This window comes from Stegodyphus dumicola, chromosome 7, assembly GCF_044657685.1.
Source record: "Stegodyphus dumicola isolate Sdum_Otavi_A_Nest chromosome 7, ASM4465768v1".
Taxonomy (NCBI): Eukaryota; Metazoa; Arthropoda; class Arachnida; order Araneae; family Eresidae; genus Stegodyphus; species Stegodyphus dumicola.
In genome coordinates, this window is record NC_140774.1 from 3737960 (window position 1) to 3765086 (window position 27127).

The 27127-nt window shown below is 30.8% G+C and overlaps 1 protein-coding gene across 5 annotated transcripts in view; it reads right to left on the reverse strand.

Moving 5' to 3' along the window:
• Positions 1–1719: 1719 nt before the first annotated feature.
• Positions 1720–27127, reverse strand: part of nbs (nibrin) — a 92715-nt gene continuing 67307 nt past the window's right edge. For all 5 annotated transcript variants that reach the window (XM_085819822.1, XM_085819821.1, XM_085819826.1 and 2 more), the window contains 7 exons: positions 19042–19127; positions 17575–17762; positions 16270–16398; positions 10100–10240; positions 8542–8655; positions 2811–2845; positions 1720–1855 (listed from right to left, as the gene is read on the reverse strand). In XM_085819822.1, coding sequence (XP_085675948.1) covers positions 1834–1855; positions 2811–2845; positions 8542–8655; positions 10100–10240; positions 16270–16398; positions 17575–17762; positions 19042–19127 — 715 coding nt within the window. In that variant the 3' untranslated portion in view covers positions 1720–1833. The remainder of the gene's footprint in view (positions 1856–2810; positions 2846–8541; positions 8656–10099; positions 10241–16269; positions 16399–17574; positions 17763–19041; positions 19128–27127) is intronic.

The following is a 27127-nucleotide window of genomic DNA, read 5'->3' on the forward strand; positions in this document are numbered from 1 at the left end:
TCAATAAGTTACATAAGGTCTGTAAAAAAAGGAGTGGAAGATTTGGCAATACATGCATTTTACTAAAATTAAATGCAAAATTTTATAACATTCTCTCAATATAACTACTAGTGAGATCCAGCCCTTTTTGAAAATCTGTAGAAGCCATCCAGCCATTTTTTAAAAAGCACTTTTTTCATAAAATTGGTACTAATCAAAATTAATTAAAATACTGAAACTATTACATACACCAAGCATATATTAGGCAATAAAATATTTAAATATTGATATTTTGCATTTTTTTACAGCAAGAAAGGATTTTTCAATATGCAATTCAGGTTGTTTTTCAGGTTAAACAATCTATATATAATAATTCTAAATCAAAGTCATGATCTGCTAAAACTTTGATATTTCAATTATACTTTACACATTTTTATCATTAAAGGGTAGTTAAGTCAACCACAAACTGAAGACACACTTAATAAATAACTTTTCATGTCCAACAACAACCAAATACATAGAAATTAGCTGATTATTTTAACACACTGCCTTTTACATAAGTCCAATTTAAACATATTTATAATGATTCTAATGATATTTTTTATTCTGCTTGATTGATTGGTGTTAATTCAATGTACAAAATTCTAAAATTTACATTTATTTAATTGTGCCCCAACAAATAAATTAATATTGAATCAATTCTATCCAGTTCTTGCAATGCATTTTTAAAATTAAAAATCCTCTTTCATTCATAAATACAGATAATGCAATATTTTAATATCAATTTCAGGGCTTTGCTTACCTTTCATTTGAGAAAGCCTGCATGCAACATTCTTGAAAACAAATAAGAACACATAATAATCAGTGTTATAGTTTCTGTCAATTACAGACTTGGAACATTCTACTACACACCACACTGATGGGATATCAGTGAAATTGGTATGAACCACTCAATTTGATGATTGATACCAATTTCTACAGCTAATTCTGAAGCAGCTTATCATAGGACAATAGAAAAGAAACCTTGCACTAATTGTATTTGCTTCTGAATAACAGATGGGTGATCCTGCAGGAGAACCATGTTGAGCCATCCCAACCCCAAATGATCCATTATGGTGTCATATCATTGCTTAGATAATGCCTAACTAGATTTTTATGCATGATCACTGTTTAAGTTTTGTAAGAATGCTTTAAGGTGGCACACCATGCTCTTCACTTCAACTGTTGATTGCTTCACTGGTTTTACCAACATCATTTATCATCAGCTAGCTTATGAGCATGTGCAAGATCAATAATGCCTTCCAATGATGTTGCCATTATTGCATTTACAACCTGGATAGATTGAAATCTTTAAACAAGTGAACATTTAGAATGCTACGATATAATCTAATTATACTTGAGACATATAAGATTGAAAGAGTATTAAAAGAGGATAACAATACTCACAATTATTTTTTTCATTTTTGATACGAAAAGAACTGTTTTCCTAGTATTTATAATACATGCAATTACAGTTTATAGCTTAAAAAAATGAATGGTGAATACATGAAAATACACGGTAATGACATACCACAAAAATACATATTTAGCACTTCATAAATCTGAATTAACACTTTTTACAAGACATTAAATTTATGAACCTAGCTAACTTTTGAATACAACATATTATCATGTCAGTATTAAGAGCCAAAGGGAAGAAGCATGTATGACTTGGTAACTCCATAAAACAGACACAAAACATTAAAAAATATTATTTTTATTCCCAAAAACAGGCAACACACAGTTACATATAAATATAAAATCTGAATCATAGAATTTTATTTAAAAGCAGCTTCCATTAATACAGACTGGAATTCAGTTAACTGGAGTTTCCCAGCTGTAAATTGAAAGAGTAAAATAATTGTAATGCAGAAAAGAAAACATGATTTTAAATTATAATTACCAAATTTGAAATTTCAAAATAAACCACACACACTTTATTATATATATATATATAGTATGTTGTACTACTACTATTATATGCACTATGTAAAAAAAAATAAGACAACATAATAATAATTTGTTTTAGAAAATGATCTATGATAAGCACTTTGATCAAACAGTTTCATGCTTTCAATTAAGTAAGTATTGAAACATTTCTAAGCAGCAATTGCTCACAATTTAGGTTACTTCTGGTTTTAAACTTAAGTCTGAAATTTTGATAAAAGATCCTTAAATTAATATTTTTCACAAAGCACTTTTTTCATTCTAAATCTATGATCATGATCTAAGTCATGATCTTGCTAAAACTTTGATATTTCAATTATACTTTACACATTTTTATCATTAAAGGCTAGTTAAGTCAACCACAAACTGAAGGTACACTTAATAAATAACTTTTCATGTCCAACAACAACCAAATACATAGAAATTAGCTGATTATTTTAACACACTGCCCCTTACATAGGTCCAATTTAAACATATTTCTAATGATTCTAATGAATTTTTTATTCTGTTTGATTGATTGGTGTAAATTCAATGTACAAAATTCTAAAATTTACATTTATTTAATTGTGCCCCAATAAATAAATTAATATTGAATCAATTCTATCCAGTTCTTGCAATACATTTTTAAAATTAAAAATCCTCTTTCATTCATAAATACAGATGATAATGCAATATTTTAATAAGCATTTCAGGGCTTTGCTTACCTTTCTTTTGAGAAAAGCCTGCACGCAACATTCTTCAAAACAAGTAGGAACACATAATAACAAGACTTAAATATATAAAAAGATAGAAGAATTAAAAGAAAAAAAAATAAATAAATAAAAAATAGAAAGAAAGAAACTTACTCAAATTCTCCTTTTACAGGTTGAAACACTTCATCCTGAAAAAAGGATGTATGAAAAAAAAAAAATAAATAACCTTTTCTGACCAACTCATAAGGTAACAAAAAGAGCACAGATGTTCATATTACTTAACCTATTATAAAAATTTTTATCCAAATACAGTATTTAAATATAATGCAGCAGGTAGTTAGTATTTGATTAGTCAAAACAAAACTCCTTTATAATTCAATTTAAGACGCTTTATTAGAATCAGAAATATCAAAATCTAATTTTTTAAAATTCAGACGTTCATAATTCTGGTGATTAACTCCAGTTTCCCTTAGGAAGTTCTCACCAAAATTTTCTCCTCTTTTAGGCAGATAGCCTTAGCATCTTTTGCTGTAGTCAAATACACCAAAACAGTACAGCAATTATATTTTTACATCTTTGGTGATCTAACATTAATTAGATTTCTAAAGTATCAATTTAGTTGAAACTTTTCATGATATGAAAAAATTTATGTATGAAGTTTTGCATAATATGATTCTAGAATGTAAAATAATAAAATTATTTATTAAAATTTCTGTTCTGTGAAACAGAAACAAAGATTTATTTGGGGGAACTCAATAGCCATTGAATGAACAGCCCCAGTGATCATATGTGACAGGAAAATCCAGTGACATTTTAATATTATTTGATTGTTCAATTGCTTTTGTTTGCATAAGTACACTTATTGGGATGAACTAACCCAATCTAAGTATCACTGCAGCAGATAGAGAACCTTCTGCTTAAGAAACATTTTTCACATGGACATTCTGTCACAGTTTTATCATTTACCATAGAAACCAAATAGTAAACCAGTTAAATAGTAGAAGGCTTGTGTCAACTGGTGCAAAGAAATATTGGGAAAATATGTTCATCATAGATGCCAAAATGCTATTGATACTGCCATCATAGATGCCATATTTATGATTCATCAAAAGAATTAAATATAGAGATATTATGATGAAGTTATCCTCCCTCACATGCATCTTTTCCTGGGCTTCGTTGGTCTCAATTTTGTTTTTATGAATGACATTGCACAGCCATATAGGACTCATGAAGTTGAGAAGCTTCTGGACAGTCAAGATATCAATACGAGACAACTGAAACAGATGTTCCTTGATGAATGGGAACTTTTACCCTAAGAATTTTATTTTCTATTCATTCCAATGCGCCCTATTTATTTTTTTTGTTGCGATACTCTTCTCACCTTTTAAGTACTGCACATTTCCTACAACAGAAATGAATCATAGATGTATCAGAGCAACTACAACACAAAACTCCTGCTACAAACTATAAAATGAAATTCACCATGGCAATCAGCATTAGCTATTATACAATATTAATACATATTTCATGTCTTTCAGTTCCTTTTGTGAAACTATAGCCAAAATCAGAAAAGTTGCTTAAAGTTTTGCACAATTGTTACCTTAACAGGAAAACAGAATACAATGGTACGGCAATCATTTTAAGAAATTAACACTTTTTTCTAATCTTACAGACTAATCAAAGACTATATAAATATATACTCTGCATTAGCAAAACCGTTTTGAGAATGTTTGAAAATAATATGCATGTTTACTTATACTTAAAATTTGCACTTTTTTTTTTAATAACTGAAGGCTTCTTATTTTTTATAAACACACAATCATTTCAACAGAAAATAAATATTTTTTCCTAACTACCTAATATTTGAATATCAACATTTCCTACAACAGAAATTAATCATAGATGTATCAGAGCAACTACAACACAAAACTCCTATTACAAACTATAAAATGAAATTCACCACGGCAATCAGCATTAGCTATTTCACAGGAATAATTTCAGAATTCTTCTAAAAACAACTTTATTATTTACAGACTGTTCATATGAAATATAAGGCACAACTAATTCAGTAACTTTCGTGCGGCATTATGTTCTTTAACCACTTGCGCTACAACTAAACTTCATGGATGCAGTGCCGTGCGCTACAATATAACAAGCGGTAAAATGTCTCATTTACACTGCTCCACGTCTGCAATCCAGAGCTGTAACTCAAGAAATAAACAACCTCGTTGTTAGGCGACTTGTGCACCATGTTATTTTCATTTTTGCGTGCAGTTTGAGACAAAATCATCTCGACGTGCGTGGCATGTCTTTTTAGCACAAGTGGTTAATAATGATTTTTATATTTTAAGGGTTAGCAAGTATGACCATTAAATTCATTCAATCAATAACTCCATCTGATTAGATCAAAGATCTGAAGCAGGAGCATCCTTAATACACTGCTCGCTATTAAAACTGCAACACCTGGAAGGAATGATCTGACGGACGTCAAAATCACATGAAGAGGTTTCGATATGCACATGATTAGTATTTCAGCACATTTAGATGATGCAGGAAGGAGAATTGACATCTGAAGCATTGCATAAACGAAAAGTTGTGTAGTGGATTTCTTATTCAGAAAGTGCTTTGTAAGGTCAGAGTTTGTTCAGAATACCATGTTATGCTTCAAAGAAAAAGAAGAAATGCTTACCAGTAAGTAAAAATTTTATGCCGCACCAGTGTATTTTGTTTTCCAGGAATTCGATAGAGGTTGGATTGTTGCCTATAGAGAGTGTGGATTATCGTTCCCTGATATCGCCCATCGCACAGGTCGATATCCAACCACTGTCATGCGAATATGGAATGAATGGTTTGCTGAGGGTCACACTGAATGGCATGCAGGATCTCAACACCCTCCCACGACTAACGCTCGAGAGGACAGACATATTGTGAGGTCAGCCCTAAAAAACTGTACAACTACATCATGGACCATTAGTCAGGAAATGAGCATGTTTGCAGCACATCCAGTATCCACTCATGTGGTACGCTGATGTTTGCATCAGCATGGCGACCATTACTTCACCTTCCCTAGACAATGCAACATACAACCACTCTGGTGCATTGAATGACAAAGCTGGATACAGGAGTGGTAAAATGTCATCTTTTCAGACGAGTCCCGATTCTGCGTGCAGTATTCTGATGGTCGTATGTGTGTCTGGAGGCTCCAATGAGACTGCACGTTGCCTGCTTGCATTCGATTCTGGCATAGAGGCCCTGCACCTGGTGTGATGGTGCCATTGAGTACATGACATGCACATCTCTAGTTCAGATCAAGTCATCTGAAAGCAGATCAGTACATATCTGACATCTTACACCCAGTGGTTGTGCCTTACCTTCAAGGCCTGCCAAATGCCATCTTCTAACAAGATAATGAGAGATCACATATTGCACGTCGTGTTCTAACCTTTCTTGATACACAGGGTATGCAATTCCTGCCCTGGCCTGCACGGTCTCCAAGTCTGTCACCCACTGAAAACAACATCTGGTCATGGGTTGCTGAGAGACTGGCCCGCCACCACTCTTCAGCTAATACGTTTGATGAAGTGTGGCATAGACTTATAGCATGGAATGAGTTGCCCATTTCTGTCATCCAAGTCCAGTTTGACTCCATGACTAACTGGGTAAGGGCCGTTTCAGCTGCCAGGGATGGCAGCTGTATCTACTAATTTCACAACCCTGTAAACCCCCAAGCTGCTTTAAAATGTAGTTTTATCTTCCTGTCATACTGTTTACGTATAATAAATATCTTCTTTGTACTTGCTTTCCTACATGGTGCTGCAATGTTAATGGCCAGCAGTGTACATTTAAAAGATAATAATAAACTGTAAAATCAGATTGCTTTAATTCATTTTAATCCTTTCCTCCTCCTCCTAAAAGAAAATTAAATATTGATTATTGCAGGTACAGAGGTAAAAATTGACACACATGCTTGAAATGACATGGAGTTTTATTGAAAGAAAAAATTACAAAAGTCCAATGACATCACATGAGAATTGTGTATGAAATGAGTTGTAACGAGAGAAGAAATCAGTCCTTTCATGATCCTCACCTCCTGTTGTAGATGGATTTATCATATCAACCAAGATCGGACCCTTTTCCAAGAAAATGCGTGGTTCTGCTATTCAAGGAGTTAATGTGATGGATGAGAGGTGTGCTGATATGTTAAAGAATTGCATCACCACTGGCTGATAAATACCTGTTGTTGGACTTTTATGCAGGATGACATTCACCCCATATTGTTACACATGTGAAAGATCTCTTTCACACATAATTTGGTGAGGATTGTGTGCTGAGCTGCCACTTCTGTCATGCTTGTCTTCTCAGCTCCCCAGATCTCAATTCGTGTGATTACTGGTTATGGAAGTTACCTGAAATCGCAAGTCTATCGCAATCATCTGACCTCAGTAGAGATGCTAAAAGACAACATCCGACAGCAATTTTCCACCATACCTACAGATGTTGATGAATGACAGCCAGCATGTTCAAAATTTGTTATAAAGAAATGCTAAAAATTAATTGTTATGCTAATTATTGCTTTTGTTATCGGATTTTAAGCATTTTTTTTTTTTTTTTTTTTTTTTTTTTTTTTTTTGTGTGTGTGATTCAGCACACACATTTCAAGCATGCGTGTCAGTTCTCTATCTATATTATTCAGTGAATTATTGAATTTTTAAATTTTAACAGACTTTTGGGTCACCCGGTATTAAACATAAAGCAGTTATAAAGAAATAATTTTAATTATTTAAAAACATGTATTTCAGTGCAGAAGATATTCCATGAAGCATAGAAAAATTTAAGAGCTAACAAAAGAAACAGAAGTTAAAAAATGCTTTAAGTTACTAAAGCTCTTTAACAAGTATTATAGGAGAAGCAGGCTTTTCCCGAGAGAGTATAAAATAAGTTGTAAATTTAAATTAGCAAGAGATTTATTAAAATCTTTCATTCTTTTAACCCCTATTTTGCATAATACTCTTGATGCTTAAGAATTTAGGATGGGTGTGAAATAAATAAGTATCATTGTAGCTGTGTTGCAAAGTGCCAGTGAGTAAAATTCCTTTTGTCAATGTTGTTTAATGCAAGGAGTCACCTTCTCAAATAGACATACTGTATCCAATACATCGGCCTGCAACATGTGACTTCAATAATAAAAACGTTTTTTCAAGATTATTTCTCCATTAACACAAAATATGAAAGTAAAAACTTTCCCATTAGCTGATTCACGTCACATGATCAAAAATCTCAAGTTTCAACATTCTGCATATCTAAAAGACTGCATAAATAGCGTATATATGAATTACAAGACTTTAAGACCGTAGTGCTTAATTCGCTCGCTGATAAGAACTTTTGAATTCACAAACTTAGCTTTAAACTCTTGACTCATAATCATAACAGTATCTCCTATGGGTGTAAGGTGCGAATACACCATAATTAAAAAAAAATACTGTGGTTGGCCTTAGGGCAATAAACTAAATCGACTAGCAAAAACTTACAATAGTTGAATCTAATAACAAAGTGATGATTCTGATCCTGTATCTTTTGAACAATATTACAGAACTGGACACAATTTTATTCAAGTACAGTAGTTACTATACAGTGCAATTAAACAGTATATGCAAAAATACAGAGAAACAAGCTTTTAAATAATACGTTACATAAAATCCAATTACCATTTCATTTAAAAGTCTGTAATAAATTAAAATATATTAAAAAGTTACTTTTCTGAATGATAAATATCACCATCAAAAGCAACCATTTAAAATGCTATTTAATAAATGTTATGCATTCAAAACTAAGATAAAATTACCATAAAGACAGACATAAATATGTGAATATAGAGAAAACTGACCTGCTGAGGCTCATCCCAGTCTATATTGGACACTCTTAGTGAATTTTTATCATAAGGTACAAGTTCATGAGAACCAATAATCCTAGGTAAAACTTGGGCTTTTACAGGATGCACCTGCATAGCAATAAGATAGGTCAATGTCTTTCAAATAAACTGTGAATTAATCACTTAAATTAGTTGTATCATCAAACAAATGATGCCATGATCAATTAACAATAAGTTGCTATACTGCTGATAATAGCATTAATGAACTAAACTAATATTTAAGCTATTAAACTCAAGACATTCATAATTCAGCTAATTTTATTTGTAAATATTTCAAAAGTATAAGTATTATAATAGGTCATTTCAGCATATTCCTAACTATGCAGTCAAGAATATGGCCTTATGTCACATGATTAAAATCAATCGCTATGAACTATGCATAATAAAACTATGATTTTTATAGGTGAACTGAGGCACGCTTCATTATAAAATAGAAAATAATCAAGAGTCCAAGGATCTTAGATTATCAGAATTAAAACAATTACTAAAAAATGAAATTACAAAATGGAGCTTTTTTAACCATATGCAAATTTATATCAGATTAAGATTAGTTAAGATGCAAGAAAGCATATACAGTATAATAACACAGTAACATACATATTTATGTTATCAAACTGCAACATTAGAAATAATTTTGATAACATAACAAAGTGCATACCAAGCAATCATTTCTCAGTTGATTTTGGAAACAAATTATGTATTACAGCTGGAGTTTTAACTCAGTATCTTACATAAAATTTTATTATAATAACACTTACTAGCAAAATTGTATGTTTAACTATTAATATGTTCTATTCATTTAATTTATTTTTCAAAAATGTTTTTCAGGCATTCTTTTCAAAAGATATTTTTTATCTAAAAAAGAAAGATACGCAGATTTTTGATATACAAATTCATATGTTGCTCTTTTAAAGGACTGTCCCCCCCAAACACATGTACAGTATCTCAAGTTAAACATTTCATCATCACATCTGATGTGAGGTTGACACATACTCAATTATTAAATTTTTCACTGAGATCAAGCTTTTAGATCATAAGATGTTTTTTAAGAGTGTTACATGAAAAATCAAGCTGTTTTGAACAAGCACAGTAAATTTTTCTGACAGTTGGAAAAAATATCTATTTATGATTTAAAATTTGATGCCAGGGATAAAGATATAATTTCCAAAATTAAATGACAAGTTGAAAGTCATACAAATAATAATTCTTTCACTGCATTTAAATAAAACTGGACCATCAGTTCGGAAAGAAAACAAAAAGTCTATGAAATGAAAGTAAAGTAAATACAATTAAAAAAAAATACAGAGTTTGAGTTTTATAAAACTACAGTCTAAAAGATCCCACTATATAAATTCAGAAATTATGTATTTTATGCTTTCTGAATAAAATTTATAAACACGATGAGCCATAACGATGCAGAAACAATAATTTAGTTTCAAAGCTTATAAATCAAACCAACAATACTTAAAAGAAAAATTATGTTTATATAAAAAAGAAGAAAACAGCAACTTACTTTTTTAAACTTCTTGAAATTTTTTACTCCAGTTTTCTGATTCTGCTGCAGAAAAACAGATAATTTCTTTTTACAAATAAGAGACACTATCTGAATCTTCATTAGGTTTCGTGGAAGTTCGGGTTCAGCATTTGCAGATACCTGTGAAATAAAATAAATTTTTCATGAGATGGTTTACATATGGCACATAATAAAATACATACACAATAAATTTAATAATTTAAGTTAATAATTTACATAATAAAAAGGAATTTAAAAGCTTATTGAGAAAGCAGAAGCAATAAACCAAGACAATATTGTTTCCCTAAATACAATCACTCGTACAGACAAAAAAGTAATACAGTCAAATACCAAAAATCCGCCGACCTGAAATTCTCGTTTGCTCTCAAAATATAACCATCCAGTTTATAGGTTCCGGAAACCGCAATACGGAGTACAAAATATCGAAGAAAAAATAATTACCAGGTAATGACGTCATAATTACTGAATAATAATGAGTCATAATGGAAATGCAAAATTATTGACATCATGATAAAATTTTTCCCCTTTCAATCTGCATCGAGGCAAAAAACAGATGATTCACTCAACTCTTCTTTCAAGTTCACGATTCAATTCACGTTGTTTTACTTTCTGAACTTTGTTATTTCACGAGATTGTTTAGTGCCGCCGTTTTTTTATCCAGATATTTTGTGGATAAATTAAGAATATTTTTAATTTCAGAACTTTTTAATACAATGACAGATAAGAAACGCACTCATGATTTTACTGCTTGCAATGTTAAAAAACACGTTGCATTGCAAAATGTGGAAATTCTTCGAAAGAGGACGCAGGTACTACTCCTCGATTTATAGTAGAATCGTATGGAATTGCAACACGGACTGCATATAATATATGGAAAAATAAAGAAAAGCTGTTGAAATTTTACAGCAACAGTGATTCTAACACCATAAAGCTTTACTTGAGTCTAAATTGGCAAACCTCGATGCTGTATTGTACGAGAAGTTCCGGAAATGGCGAAATCGTGGGGTACCAATTTCAGGACTGCTTCTGAGAGAAAAGGGGAAGCAGATTCATGCTGATTTAAAAACAGAAGAGCCTAATGTAAATGAATAATATAATATAATCAATTTATATATGTAATAATAATTTAATGCATATAATAAATTATTGTAATAATGTATACAATAATTTAATTAAATGTATCTAATATGCTTTATTTATTTTGCACTTTTAGTCTGAAAATTATGATTTATCTTTTCTGTCCTGAAATCTGCAAAATTCCAAAATCCGTACAACCTATATCTATTTATACATTAGATCTATATTTAGACAGTTTGAACTAATGTACTTTAAGGGGAAGGGAGGGGAGAACTGAGGAAATTATTTGGAAGAAACAAGATTAAAAAAAAAAAGAAGCTTCACAAATTTTATTAAATAAAAAGCGCAAAAATTATTTTGACACAACTTCTCTTCAAACTTAAGGATATGCTTTAAAACACTCAAAGAGAAAACAATACCCTTCAGTGAAACAAGTAGTAATACAGTAAACACGTCTATAATCAGCTAATTTCTTGACCTATGTCTCAACCAAAAAAATATAGTTAAAATATCTTAACTTAAAATTCAAAAATACATGTATCAATCAATTATGCAGAATACAGACTTTTACAGACTCAGTACTTATCAGTAAATATTTTTTGGGGGGAGGGATCCTTCATACCTATCATTTTTCCTCAATAAATCAAATAACACAACTTATTTTAATTTCAGTCAAATGAAATATAATTTTAAAACTAAAAAGGAAAGTATTTAACTTCTTCAGTATCCCATTATTTAACACAGTAAAACGTTTTCTGCTGTGAGTAAAATAGTACATTCAAATAAAGCATCTGGAAAACTTTACGTCTCAATTCATAAAAAGTGTCAAGATATAAAGAAAACAACTTATTTGCTGTTTAGCCTTTCTACGTGCAGTCATTCTGATGCTATACAACCTTTGGTACTTTTATGGAAGTTGCAAATTGCTGCATAGAAGTCAACTGTTGCAAACTCTTTGGTCTTGCCATTGTACTTATTAAATATGAAATATTCTAAAATAATATCCTATAAAATGAGATTTCACTCAAGGGAACATTAAAGTAATTTGAATGTACAAAATTATACTTTTATTTGTTATAAGTTGCTTGTCTATAGTCACATTATGTAAAGAAAACTTCCTTACTTTTTCCTATCTTATTACTAAATTTATAATAATCAACTATGCGAAATCAAGCAAATAACAACATTCAAAATCCTTTCCATAAATGGACAATATTTTAATGGAAGTAGCCCGAGAAGTGTTAGAAAATATTGCCTTGAGTTATAATTTTGCAGTTTCATTACAGTTAATTGGGAGAAAAAATCCTAAAACCAGACATGCTAGATATATTTCTTTATGAAATAATTTTGTATTTATCTTTGTACATTCTTGTTTCTGCCACAGATACAAAAACCTTGGGAGGGATAGCTGGGGGGGGGGAATAGGCTTCTTTGGCTAAAGTGGAAAAAGTGGAAGAAACTAATTTTTGAATCTACATCATCATCAAAACAGTACAACAAAACATGAAATTTCTTCTGCTGTTGCATGCAATAATTTATTCTGAAATTTTAATGGATAACTTCAAAAGTAGAAAATTTGCCTTATTCCTGCTGAACTTTAATATTAACTGCATTATAGAGCTCATGGTAAATTTCGGAAATGATACATTATTACTGCAAACAGCAACACTATCAATTTAAGTATTTTCATTATACACAACTTTTTTCTTTTTCTTGCTTCATTTGTATGCTTACAAAAACTTTCTTTCCTAATATGTGTATAAATGTATATATGTTTTTGTACTTGCTATGAAACCTGCTTTCACATCTGTGAGTGTGGATGGAATCAGAAACTGAATTTTAGTTCCTAATAATGATAAAAATTGAGAAGTAACATATTTATTCAGATAGAGCAGAAAACAAAACTGGATGAATTATTAAAAATAATCTACACTTGAACTTTATCATAAAGAACTTCAAGGGATTGGAAATTTGATTTGCTATATACAATCCAATAAGAAAAGCGGATTATCTCATAAAAGCATGCAAAAAATTTAAAGATTAATAAAGAAAAAACTGATTAACATTATCACATCTGCTAAAAGAAGTGAATAATAAATCTAATTTAAAAAATTACATTTAAGTTTTTAATTACAATAATTATTTTGCACGGTCATTAAATTTGTTGTTTATTCTTTTGCAGTCTCTCCAAAGTGTCTTCCAAATTCATTGGCCTTTGCCTGAAACATTTGCCCAAATATTGGCAGATTACAGCTTCTTTGGGTGGTGAATCATTTCAGCAATGCTTCTTCAACATGTTCCCTCTTTCCCCAATTTTTCCTCATATCTAAATTTTTTCCACTAGCAGAAATCATCGAGTTTAGGATGCAGATATCAAATTTAGATAACAGATATAGATAGAGGGGCAGATGCAGATATTGATCTAGATACAACCCTTTGGTATTTTTCAAGTAATGTTTATCCGATCTTCAGTGCAGAAGCTTTATGTTTACAGTTTGCAATGTGAATGACTTTTTGACACATATTAGAGGTCAAAGAATATGTGACAGTTTTGCTTTCTTGGAGGGCGGGAAATAGAAGACAATTTTGTGACCTACATGTTTAGTCAATGCTCAATGAGAACACAATCATTTTCCTAAAGATATGTATAGTTGCAATGCAAAGTTTCAACAATCTTTATGAAAAATATCTTACGTTTTGTAAAAGATCTAAAGAATGCAAAACACATTCAGAGGACAGAACTTGGAGAGAATTTATATCCACACAAAACAAACCAATATGGTAAAATAATTTTCATTCTATAAAAGAAGAATACTGTAAGCCACCCAACCGGGATAGTGGTTAGCAATGCTGACTGTTGTACTGAAGGGTCCAGGTTTGAATCCCAGAGAAAGCACGGGCATTTATTTGTAAATGCATACAATAATTATTTTGCACAGTCATTACATTTGTTGTTCATTCTTTTGCAGTCTCTCCAAAGTGTCCTGCAAATTCATTGGCCTTTGCCTGAAACATTTGCCCAAATATTGGCAGATTACAGCTTCTTTGAGTGGTGAATCATTTCAGCAATGCTTCTCCAACATGTTCCATCTTTTGCCAATTTTTCCTCATATCTAAATTTTTTCTACACACCACTTCTAACTTGTGCGGCATGGGGGCACTCTAAATATGCGGTGAACCGAAAGTCCTCTTGAGAGGTTAGTGGTAGAAGAGGAGTGGGAGACCCTCAGACCTATCCCCCCCGGGGTGCTCTCCATCAAAATTGACGGCAGAACCGGGCAAAGTCCTACTATCACCTGTATGGTGCCTCTTGCTAATGACAGCCGCAATATTGACCCTTTGCCACGATGAATTTCATGGGCTTGCTCTGATGTCAGAGACCTGATCTGATGTTACTGTCAATCCGGTGGGATAACTGACAACAACAATACTATAATGCCACAGGCTCATAAGATTCACTATTTCCTATTTTCCTAGATAGCGAAAATTTTAAAATTAAATGTCAGACTTCCATAGTGCTTTGTCTGGCACCTCAATCAAAAAATTCGAATGTAATAACAGAACCCATTCATTTTTTTTTTTTTTGGTTGAATGGTCACATACATATTGTGGCCAAAGATATGCTTATTGTATCTCCATTCTCCTAAAACTGGGTGTGACACCAATCTTGTACAGCCTCTGTTTAGAACACACAGAAAAATGCAACTGATAAACAAAAAATAACCTAAAGGCAATTTCCTTTATTGATGAACAGCAGAATGTGGATCTTAATATCCTAAATGGGATGATTTTTAGTTAATAACTTTTTCATCAAAACTTGCAGAAATTTTGGAAAAATATAAAAAAAAAAAAAAAAAAAAAAAAAAAAAAAGTTTCAATTGAAGATATTCATAGTTTGTTTTATCTGTTTTTCATATTCATGGCAATTCACTATAGTAGTATAAAATTAAAAGAATATGTAACTTGAGCAAAAGCTTTGTTTGTTATAAGCCAGGTTCATTATAGTGGGGTTCGACGGTATATCATCATTAACCTAGTGTAACAGACTGTAAATAAATAAGAATACTTCTACAGTTTTCACTAAAATGTTAGGGATAATTTACTTTGCATTTTATTGCAGAAATAACAAAATATTTTTTCCCGAATAACTTAAACATATTTAATAAATTTATCCCTTTTAGCAGACCTTCAGGTGCATTGCTGTTTATTTCTTCCAATTTTGTCGTATGTCCTGGGAAAAAACATGTTTCTTCTAAAAGAAACCCACCCACAATTCTTTATAACTATTTCTGTTTGTGACTTTCAAACAGAAGTACCTGCTTCCAAAAGTAAACAATTTTCAGATGCTTGCATAAAGAAAGAATTAATTAACCTAACCTTATTTTGAAATACTATAAGCAGAAATTTTAATACATAACATATGTTGATGTTTTTTATCAAGCGTTTTCATTACATAATAGCTTTGTTTTCAAATCCATTTCTCTGACAATATGTTCACTATCAAATGGCTCATGATATCACAAACTACTTCATAACATTTTAAACAAAATGCATCCTTTTTCACCTTATTGCTCAGCCTCAATTTTGCACAAAATTTTCTCACTGATTTTAGGTATTAAGATTCCTATTAACTAAAAAAAAAAAAAAAAAAAAAAATCTGCCACTATTGGCATGTTGCAATTGCTGCTAACTCTTAACAAATATAAAATGAATAAACCTAATATAAATTTTGTTAAATAACATTTTAAAACTTTATAACACCTTTTACAGTATTTTATCTTATTATGTCCTTTTCTATAACATATTTTGGTATAAAATGGTCATAAACCTCAGAAACTGTGGAGACAGGATGGTTCACAGTAGAATAAATGATGTTAATAATTATATAATTTATTTATTCAGAAATATAAGTCATAAAGTTAAAACACAAATTAAAGTTTTGAATTTAATTCAGATTTCAGGATCATTTACAAAATGAAAGTTGTTACTTTAATGAAAAATAAAATAAAATATTTGATTAAAATATGAATTAAATGCCTTATATAAGCTATAAATTTAAAATTCAATCTTACCATGCTTTCGAAAGGTTTATTATCTCCTATTACTGTGTAATCCTTTTCTTTTTTAGGTGGATTAACCCCTTTAGAAAAAACAACAGGGGGAGGATTTTCATCAGCTTGACATTCTTCATCAGAATGTATCTGAAAAAGTAAAATTCAAAACCAAAATCTGATACCAAACAGTGCATACAAGTATTACACATTCAAATGTAAGTATTACAAGTGTAAGTATTACACATTCAAATATTCACACCACATTTGTAATACCAGTTGATATAAATAAACATCACGCAAATGTGAAATTATGTCTTCAATTCAAGCTTTAGATGAATATGAAACAATTTTAATTTACAGAATGGTATGATTTTTAATGTCATTTAATTATTTCATCTGCCCTTCATTATTAAAGCAGAGATGAAATGTTGAAAATTTGTGTTAACTCCTATTTGTTGCAGAAATAAAAAATAATATCACAATGTTCTGACACAAGTATGAACAGCATAGGTAAAATATATATACATCAAAGTGATACTCTGTGTTTCGCGAAAGTGTGGGTCTACAGTGGTTCTATGTCTTATGGTTCCTGAGAACTACAGCAGTTTCCCATACTAAATTTGCCCAGACTGCTGCAAAGTTCTGGAAGGGGGGAGAAGTATATAAGCAATTGATGACTCCAATGATAAGTTACAGCATCAATGGATAGATGAATGCTCATCCCTTTGGAAACAAGGACTCTGCTACCATTATGCCTTATCATGGTTCCTCTCCTCTGTGATCATAGACTTTACTTATTGGGTAAAGGACAAAGACCTTCTCTTCTCCTTTTTAATACTTATTTATTCCTCCTAAAAGATACTACAATGTATGGTTATAAGATTCTAAACATGGAAACAAGATTATTATTAGCTGAGATAAAGTCACAAATACTTTAATGGTCTTTTTTTAAATGCATGACAGCCAAAAACTTTAATGCCAAAAACTTAAACAGAATTTAATGAATAATTCTGGGCATTTTATACTTTTTAAATCTATTAATGGAAAGGTACCACTATGCCTGTAACCCACAAATAATTTCTAAAGATAATCTAGATATTAGTGGTAATAAGTTAAACTACAAAAATTTGTCTATATTTATTATACAATTATATTTGTCTCACTGAGAAAGAGTTTTAAGTTTTTAAAGGACTTCTACAACTGCGCTTCAATGCAAGCTAATGCACATTTGCATCTTTCTTGTAATGTAATAAAAAGTGTTCAGTAAAACTTATAACTCAGAAAAAAGAATTTGTAAATCAGTGAAATAACCATGTCATTTACCTCAACCATGTCAGGATCTTCAGATCGATTTTTCAAGCCAGTCTTTTTTGTTTTTCTACTAGAACGGCCAAGTACAGTTTCAGTTATTTGAACATCAGCAGCTTCAGTCTGCATGGGAACTTCAAAAATATCATCGAGTTCTTGCTTAATTTTAGCAGACAGAGGAATTTCTGATACATCCATATTTTCTAAAACAATTAAAATAATATATGGGACAATAAGATGTCAAATCCAGAAAAACTTTATATAAATGCATACATATTTTGAAATTAATATTTATTAGTTCTTCTTCTTATAACACGAGCAGATTTTGGAAATCATTTGAGCAAAAGTTAGCAAAAACATTTAACTTTTTTATTCTAAAATGCAGTATTATTATAGCTAAATTTTAGCAGATTTTTTAAAAAACTGTGTCCATTTTATATATAAAAAATTTTTTTTGTTCATTATTAATCAGCAGAACATAAGAAAGTAGTTTAAAAGTTAAATCACATTCAGAGGAAGTGAAATAGAAAAAAAAATATTATTAATAATAATTTGTGTAATAATCATGATATTACAAATTCATTTGATATTTAAAGTGGTTAATTAAAAATGTTTACCAATTTAACTTGAAGAACCTTTATTGATGGCTTTACAGAGAAAATAAAATCTTTCCAGGTTGTCTGAGTTATATATATTAATGACATAATTGAATTCTAGGTAGATAACTTAATTCAGAGTATCAGATTTCAAGGAAAGAAGCAATTACATAAAAAGTAAATATTAATGATATTACAAGTATAAATCCATTCTAGTAATAATGATCATAATACAATAATAATAATGTTTCCACTAATAATGATCACAACATGAGTATTTATAATAAGGTTTCCAGCGATATTGATCACAGCATAAGTATAATAAGGTTTCCAGTAATAATAATCACAACAATGAATGATAGAGAAATTACAAATCAACTGCTACTTCTAAAAAAATTTGACAAAAAAGAACTTTTATGTAAGCTGTTAATCTGCTCAGTTTGGTCTGACAATCTTTTTCAATTTTAATAAGTCAAAAAAAGTGATACACTACTCAAAATTTTTGTACAAATACATACTTATCATAAAACGTAGAATAATTTTAAAAATAAATGAATTTTTATTTATTTAAATGAACTGCATCTCACACTACATTTATTTAAAAAAACATTGTGGCAATCTCAAAAGGAAGTGAATACGAGAAAGCCAATGATTTAGATTCTGGCTAACAAAACGTATTGACCATATGCAAAACCTCTCACTTCCATACAACTTCTATATAGTTTAAGGTATGTAATAACATTATTTTATTATATTTATATTTTAACACAACACATGTCATCACTTCAAGATTCTTCAAGGTAACATTTTGTGCTAACACTTCAAGATAAATATAGCTTTTTGCAGGAAACAGGAATAAAAAAAAATAGAATTGCACATTACTTACCATCTTGACATTTTAAACTGAGGCTACTTGGGCATTCAGCAAAATGCTTTGCAGTTGGGTTTATAAGTTTGCCCCTGGGTGGTGGACTAGATAGAGTAAAATAGTAATACAAACAAGGAATTCAATACAAGTGTCAACATGTATATACATTCAACATGTTATTTAAAAAGTCCTTTATTAACTATCATCACATAAAATTCTCAGTTTCTCTTATTAATGAATTTTTGCAATATCAGTTGTACATTTATATCCAGTCAACATGCTATATCATAATTCTGCAAAATTTTCTGTTTAGTTGTATCCTTTTTTGAGGTTATCTTTGTCTAATACCGCTTTTAAGTTTCTTCACTACCCAATGATGATATTGTCTTTTGAATGTAATCTATTGGTTATAAGCTGAATTTTTTAGGTATTTATTACACTTGCATTGCACTGAATTATCAATTAATATTCATCAAGCAATACAGAAACATAATGGCAATTAATAAGGGCTTTTTTAACAGTGAACCTGACAAAATAAGCACACATTCCTACCACGTGAAATGCAGTGATGAATATTGAAAGAATATGCTACTTGCAGCTGTTGTTTCCCATTGCAAACTTGTAATCATATTTATATAACTGCAGAGCTGCCTATTTTGAAAGATGAAAAAAGAATACCCAGGAAATTTTTGTGATACGTATTGGCAGCACTTCAACAAAAGTTCAAGCATAGTTTAATTCACTTAACCATAACTCGGGTTTCTCAACTATATATAATATGATTCTGACACAAAAACACGTTAATTTTTAATTAGACATTCTGAATTTTATGTTCTTTGGCTAATTTTATTTAGTAATTTTCTTATTCTTTTATACTAAAACAATCCTAAAAGTGAAGGAAAAGCTTTAATTCATTAATCTTTTGCGGCACCTAAAAATTTCCTTCTGCATGCACAGAAAAATTGAATAAAAAAGGATATATAGGTTACTCTGAACCTTCTTTATTTATAGTTGATGGCAGCTCAACACAAACCAGTCCATATATTTTAGCCGTGTTTAGCTTTTTAAGACCCTCATTTTTCAAAGAAATTTTACATATTTTTTTAAGGTATAAAAGGAATATTATTTTAAATTTTTACCTTGAAATCTTGCCTAAAATCAAACGGCGAACCCCAGGTGTGCCCAGACCGGGCTCACTGATAATCTAGGACAACCAAGAGTCTGTATTCTTTGTTTCTCCGCATCTCATTGGTCAGTTCATTGACAACGGAAAGGTGGGTCCACATCTGCGTTTCATTTCCTGTTTTTCTCTTTCTTCTCTCTCTCTCTCTCTCTCTCTGGTTTTTTTTTTTTTTTTTTTTTTTTTTTTTTTAAGGAGACAATTGTTTATTAACTAACAAATTGTTTGGGTGATGATTTTCTGAAGGTCAACAGTAATTTTATCAGTTAGCTGTTTGGTTTTTCACTAGAGCAGTTCTCTTTTTCTCTTTCGTTCAAAGTTTTCGCTAGTGCTATGTTTAATAGTTTTGAGTTGTAGACATTTATTTAATTTTATTTTATAGTTTATAATTTCTAATTGTAGATATAACTATTTTACAAACGTATTGGAGAGGGCTGACTATTTCTGAAGCACTAACAGTGCTACATGAATTGCTTTCAGATAGTGAACCTGATACGGATCCCTGTACGTGTGCAAAATATGCAATATTGAGTTGTGCTTTTCCAAAGGTGGTGTCACTTTCTTTGAAAAGTACCATCATAAGGGGGGGGAAGACTAAAGTGTAAATATAAAATGTAAATGTCATATACCCAAGTTACTTTTTTGTTCTATTCATATGCATGTTTTCATCATATAACTAAAAAAGAGCTTTTCAGGGGAGTGTAGAGTAGCAGTCTCCCTGTGGCACACCCTGGGTAATGCTGAATATGCTACGGTATTCAGAATTTAGTGTTTTTTAATTGTAGGCAAAATCTCTTACTCTTTTACGCGCTTCCCAGCAATGCTCGTTTCAGCACTCTTTTCAAAGCTCTATTCAATCAGTGTGCCCGCTTCAGGCACACCCACAGAATAAATCAATAAGTGCTACCTTCACAAAATTTTACTTGTGTATTCCTCTAGGCCTGATCAGACTGCGTACCTTTTTTTTAATCGAAATTCCAACTTTAAAAGGTAGTGTTCCGGAAAGGGTTAAAGCACTTCCAAACATGAAGGAAATTTAAAATATATACATAATGGATTCTGTAGTAGAACGTAGTCAATTGAATCCATAATGAACAGCAAGAATTTTGATGTCATAGACTGCAGGAACGCGGATCCACACTGAATAAGAAATTTGGCAGTCAAGGTATATTTAATTCAACTTTTATTTCAGTAAACACCTTGTGGCGACAATTAAGTTGGCACATTAAATTGTGCCTATTCAAAAAAGTTTACATTTTAGAAAAATTTGCAGTAAGATAAAAGGAACAGACAGACTGCAGTCCAGCGAGGCCAAAGCATAGAAAGCAAGTGCGTTATGGTCAGGGTGAAATCTTAATTCATATTGAGTCAATTTTGGTTCTCAATCCACTTTGATTGAATAGTTAATACTGCTAGAAAATTACTATTGGCTGTTTGAATTTTAGTACTATTTACATCATCAGAATTATGTAGGAGTCATATGACATGGATTAGTCTCGAAATGATGCAGTGCAAATAGAGGTTGCTATTTTTAGAATACAGAAGGGAAATTAATTTACACTGCTAATTTAATCTTTTACATATTGTTTATTTTTCTTACATATGCTCCTTCTCTCTCACTCTCTCTCTCTCTCTCTCACACACACACACACACACACACACACACACACAAAAAAAAAAAAAAAAAAAGAAGAAGGGTGGGGAAGCAATAGAGAAGCCTTTTTGAGAGAAAAATCATTAGAGCAGCAAAATAGGAAAGATATAATTTTGAAAATACAAAACATAACATTAACTTTTGAATGAATAAAAAATTATACATCATAAAATTTTGAATTCAATTATAAATTTAAGCACTATATCCTTTTAAAATAATGGCATATTTTTAACAGCCTATTAAGATTTGAGTCCAATCTGTAAAAAGTCCTTGTTTCTGGAACATTTACATCACAATTTTGATACTTCAGGGCAGGATTTCTAAAAATTTTTGCACACAATATCAGAATTATAAAAATTTTATACACCCATTAATTATTACAAATAATCATAAATCATAAAATTTTACACCATACTAATTTTCACATTTAGAAGTAAGATTTTATTATTTGTAACACATATTTATTTTCTTTTTGAAGAAAAAATGTGTAAGATTCAAAAAAAAAAAAAAAAAAAAAAAAAAAAAAAAAAAAACTTTTTAACTTTAATTGGCTATATTTTCTTTTATTTTTTATTTAATTTGGGGACTTTATCTCTTTATTTTAAAAATAGCGCTGTAAGTCTAAACTACATCACTCAAATTAATCATACACTTAATGCGTACGATTAACGCTTAATGCAGATGACTCTTGCCCAATCAAATAATTGTAAACCAAAACTTTTGACTCCCTCTGAAGTACTGCGACATTCTTTCTTTTTCGCGTACACTTTCATCCTGTTAAAACACTGTTGCAGTCATCTATGTTTGTTTCTATTGTCATAGTATCAAAATTGTTCTGGAAATATAGGTTCTGGAATAGGCGCGACTGGAGTGCCAAGTTAATTGCGGCCACAAAAGTGAATTTAAAAAAAAAGGTAGGGGGAGGGAATTAAAACTGCTTCGACTGCTAACTTCTTAGTCTTTACAAATTCTATGTTTTAAGCATCAAGTATCTTCACAATCAGCATTTCTACATCTCAGTGTTCCTACATCAGTGCTTCCAAAATTGTGCTATCATTACACTTTAGTAATGTACTATATATTGATGTATAACAAAATTAAATGTAAAAATTAACTGATTAAACACATTTAATCTTCATATGAAGATCTTCATAGAAACTTGTTTTTTTTTTTTTTTTTTTTTTTTTTTTTTCCTTTCTATGGAAAAACAAGAGATTTGGTGAATGGGCAGCAAGACAATATTTTTGCTGCCCAAAATTGAAAATTAATTTTTGGTCCCACTAGGTAAACAGACACTGAAGGAGATGCACCAAATGACTTACTTCACTAATCTACTAAAAGTTTCAAATCTAAACAAATGTCGACCACGTTACATCCAGCACCACTTAAACTTTTAAATTATTAATAACTCCCCAACTATTGCGTGCAGATCAACTAAAGGCATATGTATGTACATACATACCTCGCATAACTCAAAAATGATTAGCTGTAGAATGTTGAAATGTTGTATATGGGACTGCTGTAAAATACAGTTATGTAACTCCCAAGTTCGTATGTACACACATCAAGAAAAATATTCCTTTTGAATACATTTAAAATCTTTTTACAATCTGTTTTGGAAAAAAGATTATCTCTCCCTTTTACAGCATGACTGGGAGAGGGCATGAGGCCTACTTGATGAAATCCAGATGGCGATGAGTTATTGTTCACAATATTTTAGTTCACATGCCATTTTTTGAAACAAACTAAGCTTCATGGAATGAGAAACATGACAAATAAGCTGTGCCTTAGTAGAAATTCAATGCTCTTGTGATAAAAAAATTGGGTGGATCGTGATAACTGCTTATATCATATGAGCCCATTACAGTCAAAAGTCTTTAATCCGGACGCGTCGGGACTTCGGCGATTCCGGATTATCGATTTTTCCGGATTATAGATCATCAGTTTAAATCTGGTAAGATGGCATGCAGAAATTATAAAATTAAAAATATGAAACCGTAATTTATAAAATAATGAGCAATTATGATCTAAAGGGTATCAGAATTTACCATAAAAGAAGCTTAATATTTATTTGTTTACTTTATTAAACATTTCTTTAAACGCGCGCATGCGTAAAGAATACATTACGTGTAGTCGAAATTAGAAAATTGCAACCAGAAAACTATTTGATGTGTATTCGTGATATTCCTAATGACGAGGAATTTGATTTAAATCATATAAAAGATGGAGTACATCGAGATGAAATACTACATTTAGTAAGGAATTATAAGCCGAATAAAATAAAAACATCTGCCCTGAAGATAAGGATAGTGTTGACAGTTGAACTTCCAGTTCATTGCGCGACGCCCCCCCCGCGCAGAGCAGCGTGAAATTGATAAACAGATTTCGGAACGGTTAGATAAACAAAGGATATGCCTTTATCCATTTTTTGTAGCAATTCGTTTTTTGTTTGATGGACATCGAAACATACTTTCGTTTTCTAGATAGATCCTTTGGGAGCTCCAGCATCAGAAATTCTATTTGACATAATCGAAAGTTCAAGCTTACTTTTATAAAATTGCTCTTACAGTCTGCAAAAAATAATAAGCCGGATCCAATTCGAAGTTTAAGGAACAACGCAATCATCAACATTAACTGAAATAGATAATTAGATAATTTTAGCTTATACCATCCGTTATACATTAAACGCGCACGCGAAAACGTATTCTGCACTTGCACAGACGCATATGCGCAGTCGTAAATGTCTTGCGCGCACGCATAAAACGCCTATGCGCATGCGCAGAAAGATTTTAGCTTTGAGGTCCGGATTATAGATCATTCCGAATTATGGGTGTCCGAATTAACGACTTTTGACTGTACTAATAAATATGAGGTTTCAAAATCGTAAGTTATGTTTCATTGTAAATTAATCTTTACTGACATTTTAACATAAACATTGCACCAATTTTAAGAACTGCACTAGAAAAGTAATTCTCAACTTTTTTTTTTATTTTATGCACCCTTTTCACCATTGCAAGACAATCATCCCCCCCCTCCTTTTCAAAACTTGAAAAATACATATACATTTAATTTTATAATTATTCTAATGTGTTTCACAAATTAAACAAGAAAAAGAATAGATAACACTGATAAATACCAAAATTTTAATAAAAGTAGTTTTTTTATATTAATAAACTAAAATTAAATATTTAACAGTTAAAACAAAAGATTGACTGTATTTTCCCTGAAACTGCGAAACCCCCAGGTGAAATTTTCCCTGGGTAAGAGCCCTGTACTAGAAGATAAATGCCAAGAACTGATAACCACGAAGATCAAATTTTTATTTGGGTTAGCAGATCTAAGAAAGGAGAAATTCTTTTTCAGCTATGACATTTGTTAAAAAAAAAATGTGGGGGAAAAAAATTAGAATCAGACTTTCAGCTCATTGTAATACATAGTATTGTATCAAGAAGTTCAAAGTTGGTAAAAATCCCACTATATGAATATGTTTCATATGATATACATGTAATATAAGAATAGAATTTTGTTTTTATTGACCATATGATTAATGCATAACTGATATACATGCACATGCAAAATAAAGATTACATTAATGAAGGAATTTCTGCAATATTTAAATCTACATAAGCATATGGATATGAACAAATAAATTATTCAGATAGTTTGGATTATACAAATATTAGGTGAGCATTTAATTAATTTTTAGTTATAAATTAACTAAATATGCCTGTCGTAGGCAATAGCCATGAGCTCTTACAGATGGTACTGCGATTTAGTTCAATTCCGCCCCCCCCCAATTTTGAAGGAGAGCATCCTGAGGGGATGGGTTCGAGGGTCTCACACCTCGAACCCATCCCCCCAGGATCCTCTTCCACCAAACCACACAAGAGGACGTACGGCTCGCTGCATATTTAGAATGCCGCCATGCCGCACTGACACAATGCATTTACAAACATCAAAGCCTTCTCTGGGATTCAAAACTGGGCCCTTAGGCATGGCAGTCAGTGACGCTAACCACTATACCACTAGTTGAGTGGCACAAACGCTTGTTATGTTCTTTGATGAATAAAGAATATTGAGTTTTATCTTGATAATAGTTTTAATGTGAAAAAAAAAAAAAGAAGATACACTTCAAAAGACACCAAAATTTTTTTTTTTTTCGTGTGTGTGTGTGTTTTAAAAAAATGAAAGACAGAAAGAAAAAGAAAAAAGAAGAAGTTTAAAACTCAAAATGAAAATCAAATGACATTTGGCAGACACAAGAAATTTTTTCTACAGCTGTTTGTTTAAATGAGAGACAATTAACTGAAATTCTAATATTCTCCACCCATGTGATATGATTGCACCCACCCATTAAATTCTTGAACTGTGCATTTACATTACATAAAGAGTTAAGCTATGGATGTACAGTTATGAAATCTGAGTGCTTACTTTTTCTCTTATAAATATGTTACTGTTTATATATATACAGATATTTTTCTTTAATGATTACAGTCAAATCATAAAAGTTTTGCATGCATTCCTTTTTTTCTTTCTTTAACTTCTAGCATTCTATTATGTGTACAAACAAATCAACACATAGAATAAATAGTATCTAATGTAAGAGTAGTACAAAATAATCTGATAATTGTCTCCAAACATTTTATTTAAAATAATCACAGAAATATTCAAATGTTGTTCCTTCAAACGATATCTGAATGGAGATATTAATAATTCAGCAAAATAGAAGAATACTTGAACTGTCCATATTAAAGTACTTAAAACAAAAATACAATAGCTTAAAATTTAAAATAATGATTAAAAATTTGTTCTAATAAAATTCTTAACAGAAGCTTTCAATAACAAGCACCTTTTTAAAAATGAACATGACAGCCATGCATACCTGCCAACCTCTAAAGATAAAAATTCAGAAGATTTATCCAAAATTCAGAAGAACACAAAGAATTCATATTATGCTTTGATGTTAAAAAAATAACAATTTATATAAATAGAAAAAAGAAAATTAGGTAAAATCCTAGTATACGGTGCAGCCTTGGCGCGATTTTGAAAATTATCGCCAACACCAAAAATGATCCAAAGAACGTCTATATATATACTATGTGTGTATATACACTATATATATAGTATATACAGTCAAAAGTCGTTAATCCGGACTCGTCGGGACTTCGGCGATTCCGGATTATCGATTTTTCCGGATTATAGATCATCAGTTTAAATCTCGTAAGATGGCATGCAGAAATTCTAAAATTAAAAATATGAAACCGTAATTT